Genomic DNA, 10,604 nt, shown 5'->3' with positions numbered 1-10,604 from the left:
TAGTTCTGTATATTATATGCCATTTCTGCCAATAGATCATCCTAAATGTTACACACTGGACCTTTAGGCCTAATACAATGCAAGTGTATTGACAACCTTATTTGTCCGTCCATCTGCCCCTCCAGGAGTCACACTAAGAGCACGAGCCGTCGCTCCAACAGCAAAGAATGTTCCAGCCTCCCTCGCCATGGTGACCTCCATCACCTCAGCAACAAGAGTTTCTTAAATGGTAACAAACCACCCCCGTCCAGTTTAAGTCCTACGCTCCACCCCAAGGGCCAGTACATGTCCCAGACCCTTAATCGTTCTGCCTCATCCAACAAAGACCTGGCTAACAACAACCTGCCACACCTCCTTAGTCCCAAAGAAGCCAAAGGCAAGACAGAGTTTGATTTTAGCTTGGGACCCTCCCCAAAGCTGCCAGACCAGGGACATGGAGCGAAGTATGGCCACAGCAAACCAAGCTCCTCTCGCTCTCAGCAGCAGCAGCAGGCCAATCGCCATACCTTCCTGGAAAACAAGACCAACACACTGCAGTCTGGAGCAGACAAACAACATGGCCGACACGTCCATAGTATGGCCGACTCTGCCCACGGATCCATGTCCTCCTCTTCTAAGAGTTCAGCTTCTTATCTGAGCCTGTCCAAGAGCCACAGCGCGCTGAGTGATGCCAAATCTGTAGGAAACCTCAGCGATGGTCGACTTCACCCAGATGACCCAAACTCCAGCTCAACAGCAGGGGTGGGGCCCAGTGCCCGTTTCTTCCCCGCCAGTTGTTTAGACCTCAACACCACTTCAGGTCTTCCGGGGCCACCCGGCAGCCCCTCTGCTCGACACAGCGATCGATCCGGGCACAGCCCCGCCTCTCGTAGCAGCGGCAATGTCCGCATGGAGAGCAGCACACTCGACTCCTCATCCAGACACAAATCTAGACATAAAACTTTAGCCCCAGGTAGGTTTGAGAGTCAGATTTGTATTCAAGATTCAACTTTATTGTCCACTAAATTAAAAGTGTGAATATGCATTTGGCTTTAGGCTTCAAGCTGATTTTGTTTTTTATTTTTTGTAAAGTATTTATGTAAAATGCAACAAAATCTCAGAACCCATCCTTGCTCAACAAAAACAGACAGAAAGCCAAATTACTAATATCTAACACATCACCTATCACATACACAGTCCCCACAGAAAAAAGACATGGGTCTTCCTCTTGAAATGGTCACCACACCTTTATCCAGCTATACCTAATTTAAAAGCCATTTTTCAGTCTTGAGGCTGAGACCATCCCAAAACATACAACTAACTCAAAATCTACCTGTAAATATCTTTCAGAAATAAAAAAGAAAAAATAACAGTGAAAAATTATTCTGGGGAGTCTTCTGTTTTATATCTGTATTTGTGAAATTTGAAGATGTCACTGTGGACTCATGGGTATTCTTCACACAGTTTAAAGATTGAACGCTTAATCGAACAAAATAATAGAATAATCGACAATGAAAATAATCATTACTTGAAGCTCTAATGAGTTTTCTTTTCGCTCTTCTCCTGTCTACGTCTCCAGAGGAGGCCGGTGCTCCGGAGCTCTTAGACCCAGGAGGAGCAGGGATGCCCTCCACTCACACTCTGCCTTCTCCACATGAGTCTTATCATTATGGCCTAGGCTATACTTCCCCCTTCTCCTCTCAGCAACGTCCTCAACGCCACTCCATGTACGTGAGGAGGGAGCGCCACCGACCACATGGGGTCGAGAGTGGGATGGCGGGCTTGCCTGCGCCGGGGCAGGCGATACCTACACGTGCCAGTAGCCTGCAGCTCCTCTCCCCTCAAATGCAGCACCGGACCACCCTCACCGGACATTCAGTGAGCTCTTCAAGAGAGGACTGCACTGATGACATGACGAGGGTTAGTGACAGTCCTGTGGGTGTGGTGGTAGTTAAAGGATACATTAATACAAAAATACTGACACTAACACTATTAAAAGGGTCCGATAGGATCCATTATAGCATATGGTGATGTATTACTATTATTCCCAGGAGTAAAAGGGCAATTGTAGACAATATATATTCTACCACAGCTACAATAGTAGGAATATTAGAATAGTGTTATTCTGAAAAAGTCACTATAACTTCAATAGACCATAATGCAATCAGACCACAGGTTATGGAGTTTTGGAAGTATTGGAAAACCTATTGTTGCTCCACCAGCACTATCACTGAAGCTCTCCACCTGCACTTACAATCCACATCTAAAGGCCAAAAGTTAACGCCATTTAATAGGCGTTTGTTTGTTTGGTTTGTTTTTTACCTTTATTTCACGAGGAATATTCCCGATGAGATTCAAGATCTATATAGTATATAAGTATACGTTACAGATAAAAGAAAAAAACGATAGATTTAAAACAATAAACAGTACTAGGAAGTGTTAAAAATGAATCTTGGAAATGTTGGATATAACAGAAGCAACAGACGATGAGGCAGGTTGATGAAAAAAAAGGTAAATACACAGAACAAAAAATACCACATTTCCAGATTTGCATTCAAGCCCACACATTCAAGGTATTAAACATCGTCAGAGTGTCTGAAGGTGAATTTGTTCTTTAATACATGTATTAGCAATGTGTGCAAGAATGCATATTTCACAAGTTGATGTGTGTGTGCAGGGACTGTCACTGTCTCACATTATCATTGCCTCTGCTTCATGCTGCTTGTCCAGTCTGCTTTGACCTGCGCCTGTCCGTCTTCTCAACAGAGTGAGCAGTCCCCTAAAGACATGAGCCACCCTTGCGCACCCATCAAAGACTCTACGAGGGACAACACTGCTGCTTTTCATACACAGCGCACTAAAAACGAGGTCCGACCCCCTGACTCCTCCCTCAGCAAACACAGCCAGTAGCTCTTCTGACCGCCGGTTTCCATAGCTTTTTCTGTTTCTACTCAGGTCAACAGCTTCACTGCACGTTGTCGCTGGTATAAATGTAACCTCACTGAAAAGCTATAAGATTGTCCCGAATGTCTTGTTGATGTGAGCCAGCAAAGAATGTGATAGCTAATCATAAGCAATAAAGTGAGATTAAATGGAGATTATCAATCACAAATCTGTAGATACTGAGGAACTTCTATTTGTACTTGTACGTATGGTCCTGTGTCCATGTGTGTATTTGTGCGTTTGTGTGTCCGCATGATGTCTGCGTCTCTTAGGTTGGTATGTATCACGACCCTCATGGTGACGATGGAGGTTCCTCCAAGGAGAACCGGATGATCTTCACTGAGTCCATGCCTCGGAGAGTAGGCAGCTTCTACCGAGGTAAGGAACAGGAATCACCAAACAGAAATCTGTGTAGTATGGCATCATGAAAGTGATTTCTTTTTTGTTTTTAGGCAAGTGTATCCCCTTTAAACAAGGCAACTCAAAATGTTTCACATAACACAGAATGAGGCAAATAGACAAGCTATTTAATGCAACATAAAAACACACATATGAATGTGGTTTAATTAAATTTAAACTAAGCCCAAATGGAATAAAACAAAATAGGCAATAGCCATGCTAGCAGCTCTCTGTGGTTGTATTTGGCACAGATAAATGCTAACCTTAGAATGCTAACATGCTCACAATGACAATGCTAACATGTTGAGGTTTAGCAGGTATGTTTACCATATTGGCCATCTTAGTTTAGTGTGTTAGAATGCTAACATTTGCTAATTAGCCCTAAACACAAAGTACATCTGAGGTTGATGGGAATGTCATAGTTTTGCAAGTATTGGACAAATTAATTTTGACCTCACGATAGTGCTAGAGGAAAAGTTGGGTTATTAAATTATTACAATTCGTTCTCAGGAATGCCAAATTTAAAGGATCCAGTGTGTTATCTAGTATTGAAGTTGCAACCATTTGAATAGAGCTTTTTTGCCAATAGATCGTCCTAAACGTTACACACTGGATCTATAAAGGTGAGGTAAGCGAATCTGGAGAAATTGCTGAATTTGACCAAAAGTGTATTGGATTAGAATTGCATTACCTAGAATCGTTTACCCCACCTTTAATGGAAATCCAATGTCAACCTGCTGGTGGCACCAGAGGGAGAGTCAGAGGATCAATTGAAAACCAGACGAGTCAGTAGGATTCATCTTCTGGAGATAATGAATATTTCAGGGTAGTCTATCTAATACAGTGCAGTTAAAGTGAAAGATATAAATAAATAGCTCTAAAGTTTCATGATCATTGAACATAATGGATTAAATATTTACAAGGCTTTTAATAATCTTTTCTCCTCATTGTTTCTCCTCAGTCCCGTCCCCAAGACCAGATAACCCCTCTTCTTTCCATGATGGTGTCGGGCAGGGGCGAGGGCCGGTTGTGCCGGTTGTTCCCGTAGATCCTGTTGCCATGGCCAACCATTCCAAACGCCAGACAGCTTTTGACTGGTGAGAATATTTGTTTTGTTTTTTTCAAACTAGCTTGGCATTTTTCTTGATTGTAACTTCAGGCAATGCTGCAGTAGATTGCATTATTATACATTCAAGGTTGTACATCCACACCGAGTTGTAAAATGTTCCTCACTGTCACATGAAGTCTGTCTCAACACTAATTAGGATCCATTAGATTTTACTTACTTAGGATTACTTTGTGGTCCTACTGTAAAGACAGATGATCACATTCTCTAAATAACTGAAATTAAATAAGTGAAAACATCTTGTCTTGATTGTCTTGAAAGATTTTCTTTCATGTGTTGACTATTTTGGTTTCAGTATTTATTGATAGTCTCTATGACGTCAACCATAGGTTTCTTAAGAGCTGTTGTGAAGCTCAAATTGTGGTCGGCTCTGGCCGTTGCCATCTTGGCATTCCTGACTCCGTCGGCTCCCGGCTAATTAAAAAATGAGCAGCCACCTTTGACGGCACCCATCTGTCACTCACTTAATTATGCATTTAAACAAGGTGCGTTATATAAAAAAAAAACATACAGTTGTCATGAATGGGGAATTTAGAGATGAGACCCTTTTTTGTACCCAGCTGTAGCCATGTTTTTTTCTGCTGTGAAGTTGGGCATTTTAATATGGGACCTTATGAAGATTGACTGACTTCTGTAGCCACCCTCAAGTGGTGTGTTGGCTTTATTTGGTAGCCACAGAGGTTGTTGCTTGATAACGACTCATTCATTGTTAGTTGAATTGTGGGTTTTGTATTGAGCACTGACTGTAGTACACTGTGGTGGACTTGTGGTTTGTGTAGTTACTCTCACTGTCAGAGGGCGAGATAAAAGTTCCACAATGCAGATTTAAGTAAACAAGAAAAATTACTTTGGTGTTTGTTTGTTTTTTACTATCCTCAAATGTAAAAAAAAAAATATCTCTTTGTGTTTTTGTAATTTTATGTTTTGAAGTGAAAAATTTGAATAGTTGTTAGCTAACCTAAAATTAAAAGCTTAACATTTTGAGTTATTTAAACATCAGTTGCAGTCTTCCATTGTGCTACTGGTGTTATTTTATTGCCTTTTCTGTATGTGTGTCCTACTCATCACATTTTCTATTTAGGTTGTGCCCTACTCTTTGAGACACGCCTGAGAAGAAGTCCCGATTTAATACTGAGCTTGAAATCAAAAACATGAGTCATATGAACACTTTTTCACATTTGCCTCGTAGGACCACCGCAGAAGCAATGGTCATGAATCCTCCAGAGCCCACCAAAGAGAAGGAGAAACAAGGCTTCTTCAGAGCCATTAAAAAGAAAAAGAAGAAGACACAAATAGTAAGATCATTTAAGTCATCAGCTGTCGGTTCATCTAGCACAGATAGAAATATTTTCTTTGGTTTAATGTGTTCCTTAAGTTAATTTTAGTGTGTAGTAAGTGCATTTAAAGGTGATTATCGTGTGTTTAACAGTGTGCAAACTATGTGAACTCACTATGTGAGTGAATGTACAGTGATATTAACCACCAAGAGTGTTAAAGGGTAATTCTGGGTTATTGCAACATGGGACTTATTTTTAGTAGTGTCTGCCATCATTCCTAGTGGTAATAATAATATTGGAATTGAATTGCCAAAATCAGGGAATATAGCACATCACTACAGTGATGTGCAAGGGCCAAGATGCACAACCAGTCAGACAAGTAAAAAAACAACAACCAGGGTATTTATTTATTTATTATTCAGATTTAGGTGAAATTATTTTCAAAACTGTTTGCTGTAAATAGTTTATAGACCAGCTTCTAGCTCCACCAACCTACTGTACTAGTCAAGTTTTAATCCAAATATAGCACATTTCTAATCAAATTTTTAAAAAAAAACTGACAAAAGAAAATATATATGAATGCTTTCAGCCACTATTGTTATACGAATATTGTGAGTTTGAGATAAGTGCTGCTATTTGTCCATGCCATTAAACCACAACAGAAGAGGAGGGCGCCCCGACGTGATGTAATTACAAGAATACCACTCAAACATCAAGCAAGGCATGGTGGAAAAATGGCATTTATGTTCGTTTTATCTATTAAATCGGGGAAAGTTACAGTCTCCTCCGTCCATATGTATCTGATGACTTTGTCTGCACCATCTTTCATCTCTCCAGTGGAGTGGAAGCTTGTGTGACCTTAAGTTAAGAAATGTTTTATGATTAATTCATTAAGTCTGTTTCCATTGCTTTTGGTTGCATTTTCTTTTTATCAATACACCCACTTTTCCATCTCAACAAGTGTAAAACTGTTTTTGAAATATCTCTTTTGTTTTTGTTAATTTCAAAATGAAATTTCTACTTTTATGTGCAAACTAAAAATGTGCATTAAAGAAGATGAATGGAAACACTTTTATCACAATTAGGGATTATTACCAACATTTTAGAAGCAGCTTTGTTTTTTCCTCCAAACGAAGTGCTAGATAACCTGGCTAAAATGTTAGCTAAAATGTTGCCATGTCAACTACTTTGGCTAGTACAATGTTATTATAACAGATAGAAATGATGGCCAAAATATAAGGCACAATGTGTAATAATACAGAATGATCCTTTAATGCTGGTCTGCATTCCCACTCTATCTGTTTTCTTTCCTGTTTATCTTAACAATCAAATCTTCATGCTGTTAATGATCTTTTCCTCTTTATCTATTGTTGAGTGGTATTTATTAAGATGGTTGTGCATCAGGTGCTGCAGTTGTTTTTCTTGTATGCTGTCAGAAATTTGTGTTGAGAGTTGTGGCTGTGCGTCTCTGCTTCACAGACGGACATGGAGGACGGGAGGAACCCCAGCATCAGGAAAAGCCTTTTCCCCCTCTTTAGCTCTAAGAATAGCTTAAAGAACAACTCAGCTGTCAAAGTCCTACCTGTAGTCGCCTCGCCTATGGTACAACACCAGCCTCCCGCGCCCTACCCTGCCTCACCAGTAATCTAACCTCAACACTACGACTGCATGTTAACTCACACCGCACTCACCAGAATGACCTGGTTTGAAATCCTCTCAAGTGCCTGATGATTGATTGACTGAGAAATGTTATAAATTGAAAGGATTTCAAATATGTTTTGAGTCTAATACTGCACGGTGTTTGTGCATCCATTTGTCTCGCTATAATGTATGTCAAATGCAGTCACCTTGCATTCACATTGCATTGTACAACATTGATTGATTTCATGCTCCAGGGTTTGCTGTTTGTGAGGCCGACAATTCTGCACGTTAAGACTCATTCTTTTCAAATAAAACAATATTGTGTCATATGAGGATCAAGAACATATTCAGCACATTTATAAACACATAAACCTACACATGGGTCCATTATGGACTATGTACTGTGCTGAAATAATAGTTTAAAGGAAAAGTTCAACATTGAAATGTGCTTTCACACTGAGAGTTAGATGAGAAGGTCGATACTACAGGTTGATAACGGGGGAAACAGCTAGCCTGGTTCTATCCAAAGAGAAAATCTGCTAACCAGTACCTCTAAAGCTCATATTCTCATATAAATAATTAAATAATCCTTTCAGTCAGTTATTAAGCCAAAAATTTGCCTGTCTCAGCTTCCCAAAAATGAGAATTTGGCACTTTTCTTTGTTTTATATCAATTTAAACTACATCTCTTTTCCAGACATCAACTTTAAAGTATTTCTGATTCTGATTTAGCTCTGGAAAATTATGAATCATGAATTAGGATAAATCCAAAAAATAATCAACAGATTAATTTATAATAAAAATCATTGTTTAAATGATCAATGTTTTTATGTTAATATGTACGTATGTGTCTGAAATGAAGTTAAATTAGTTAGTTGCAGCCCGGCAGTGATAACTCAGAACCAAAACTTTTGGAGAACTTGTGCATTTTTTTCTGTATAAAATCATCACCATCACCACCTCGTGTTTTGTCTGGTGCTGCCAGAGGGATGCATGAAGAACCTCACCAGGATTTGAGATGTGGTTCGAGTGAAATGTGTTGTATGCCTGAAACCTCTCCATAGAGAGACTAACTTTTACAGTAAATAGATATTTTGGATAACTAATGATAATATGCCTGTATTTTGTTAGGTTCCTGGTAACGGACAAGAACACCTGTCCCTGCAGAGGAGCTCCAAGTCATCTTCTCACCACGGCAGCCGGAGGAAAAATCGCGAGCGATCCCGAGACAGAGACCGGGAGCGGGAACAGAGCCGAGACCGAGACAGAGAGAGAGAGAGAGAGCGGGAGAGAGAAAGAGAGAGAGAAAGGGAAAGAGAGAGGGAAAGAGGGAGGGAAAGAGAGAGAGTTAATGATTGGCCACCAGAAAAACCAGTGGACTCACACTCTCAGGTATTAACATACTGGAGACTTTAGAGACTGTATTTGTTTGACCCAGATCTCAGTCTGTCACCAAAATATCATAACAGCCCTTTAGTGTCAGTCATGATTATGCAAATGGTGTTATTTAAGTGACATAAGAGGTATTTGTAGGTTAAAGCCATACAAATTGGTTCTGCATCGGCAACACGTGAAAGCCTTTGTACAAAGAAGTTTTGTATTCAGAAATGCATTATAATATTATAAAATGCATACCATGATATAAAAATTCCATGCCAGCCTCTGTGAAAATCATCCTTTGTCACAACGTGTGTGAACGTGTCACAAATATATTATTTGCAGACAGGTGGTTTAAATGTATTGCATGGATCTGCCAGCTCTTCATCAGGCAAATGGCTAACATGACAAATATTTACATTTAGATTACAGGCACAAAATTAAATGGAAATTAACAATACAATCCTTCAGATATATTTTCAAAAACTGACAAAATTCATAAAAAAACAATCACAGAAATGATAGATAGAAGGGGGGGGATTACAGCTCCTTATAGACCCCATACTGGAATTCAAAAGAGAGAGAGTCTTGCATGCAATTATTCCTACATGTACTTTTAAGATTTACATTGGAGGAATGAACACAGACAGGGTAGTGAAGTCAGAATACTGAGAGACTTTTGTGAGATTTGTGGACAGTAAGAAAAATATAGAAACCACATCCTTTAAGATCATTTGTCAACGGTATCTCTTTCTCCCCTAACAGAGTCAGCCACTCAAGTCACTCCGCAGGCTCCTTCACCTTTCCCCATCTTCCTCAAATCAAGGGCAGCCTCCTCCTCCTCCTCCAGACCTGCGCTTCCAAGCCCCACTTCCCAACCCCCCTCAGCCCTCCTCCAAAGCGGGCTACTCTGAGGGTCGAGGGCACGCCGAGAGCAGGGGGCACTCTGGGGTGAGCAGCTCTGCCCAGGCTAAGAGCCGCAAGGCCAGCTACCCCCTCCCCGGACAGATCGAGTCCAGCTGGCACGTGTCTGCTTTACAGCGGGCTGAGGGTGCTCAGTTCACCCCAGAACAGCTGGGCATCAAACCTGGGCAGAACGGACCCACCTTTACCCGAGCCTCCCGCACCAGGATGCCAAACCTCAACGACCTGAAGGAGACCGCGCTGTAAACCCCTTCCCCCCAAACCACACCACCTCCAATACGTCTCCATCCTGGAAGTATCTGCTAGACGCAGACATCATGGTACTGTAGTAAAAGTTTACATGAAAGCCTATTTCACTGGATCAAGTCCTCATTCAGAAACGTAGTTATTTGTTGATGCTCATGTCTCTGAAATCTACAAAGACTAGACGTTAACACTAGTAACAGTGTTGTTTAAGGATTCAAAGACAGGAAAGGGCTCCCTTTTCCTCTCGGGATGCCAGTACATCAGTTGTTTGTAATGCTCTCTCTACTTAACAAGGTTAGAACACCAGAATGAGCTGATCTTTCCTGTCAAGAAGACACTGCCCATGTGGCCTCTTTGCTGCCATCTTCTGCTCACAGGACACTACAGCAACACATCAGACAGCCACTGACACACAAGTGGCCAATAAACTCAAATGTTTTTCAAGCTCTGATATTTGATAAGAACAAAAAAAAAAAGATTTATATCAACAGTATTTATTAAATATTTATTTGTTTTAAATTCAAGGATATAAGCTATAAATGACACAGTATGTAGGCTATATGGGAATATTATAAGGTAATATAGAATTAAATGTGTAATTGCAAGAGCTTTAGTTTCGACACAAAGAAATGCATAGATATTTATGTGTTGATAATACAATATGTCACAAAGAATATTTAATAATGGTGAAT

At 40.4% G+C, this 10,604-nt stretch overlaps 1 protein-coding gene across 1 annotated transcript in view; it reads left to right on the top strand.

Annotated features, from left to right (window-relative positions):
* The window catches only part of cdkl5 (cyclin-dependent kinase-like 5), a gene marked incomplete at its 5' end in the record, with an annotated part of 26,771 nt that extends 16,389 nt beyond the window's left edge, over positions 1-10,382 (top strand). The window contains 9 exons of the mRNA XM_035652017.1: positions 85-952; positions 1,559-1,899; positions 2,746-2,847; positions 3,195-3,300; positions 4,283-4,418; positions 5,637-5,742; positions 7,204-7,365; positions 8,497-8,757; positions 9,508-10,382. Coding sequence (XP_035507910.1) covers positions 85-952; positions 1,559-1,899; positions 2,746-2,847; positions 3,195-3,300; positions 4,283-4,418; positions 5,637-5,742; positions 7,204-7,365; positions 8,497-8,757; positions 9,508-9,912 — 2,487 coding nt within the window. The remainder of the gene's footprint in view (positions 1-84; positions 953-1,558; positions 1,900-2,745; positions 2,848-3,194; positions 3,301-4,282; positions 4,419-5,636; positions 5,743-7,203; positions 7,366-8,496; positions 8,758-9,507) is intronic.
* Between the last annotated feature and the right edge of the window lie 222 nt (positions 10,383-10,604).

The sequence above is a fragment of the Morone saxatilis genome, unplaced genomic scaffold (assembly GCF_004916995.1).
Source record: "Morone saxatilis isolate NCDOM2014 unplaced genomic scaffold, NCSU_SB_2.0 Contig11, whole genome shotgun sequence".
NCBI lineage: Eukaryota > Metazoa > Chordata > Actinopteri > Moronidae > Morone > Morone saxatilis.
Note: the sequence above shows the minus strand (reverse complement) of the source record. Positions and strands in the feature narration are given on the sequence as shown.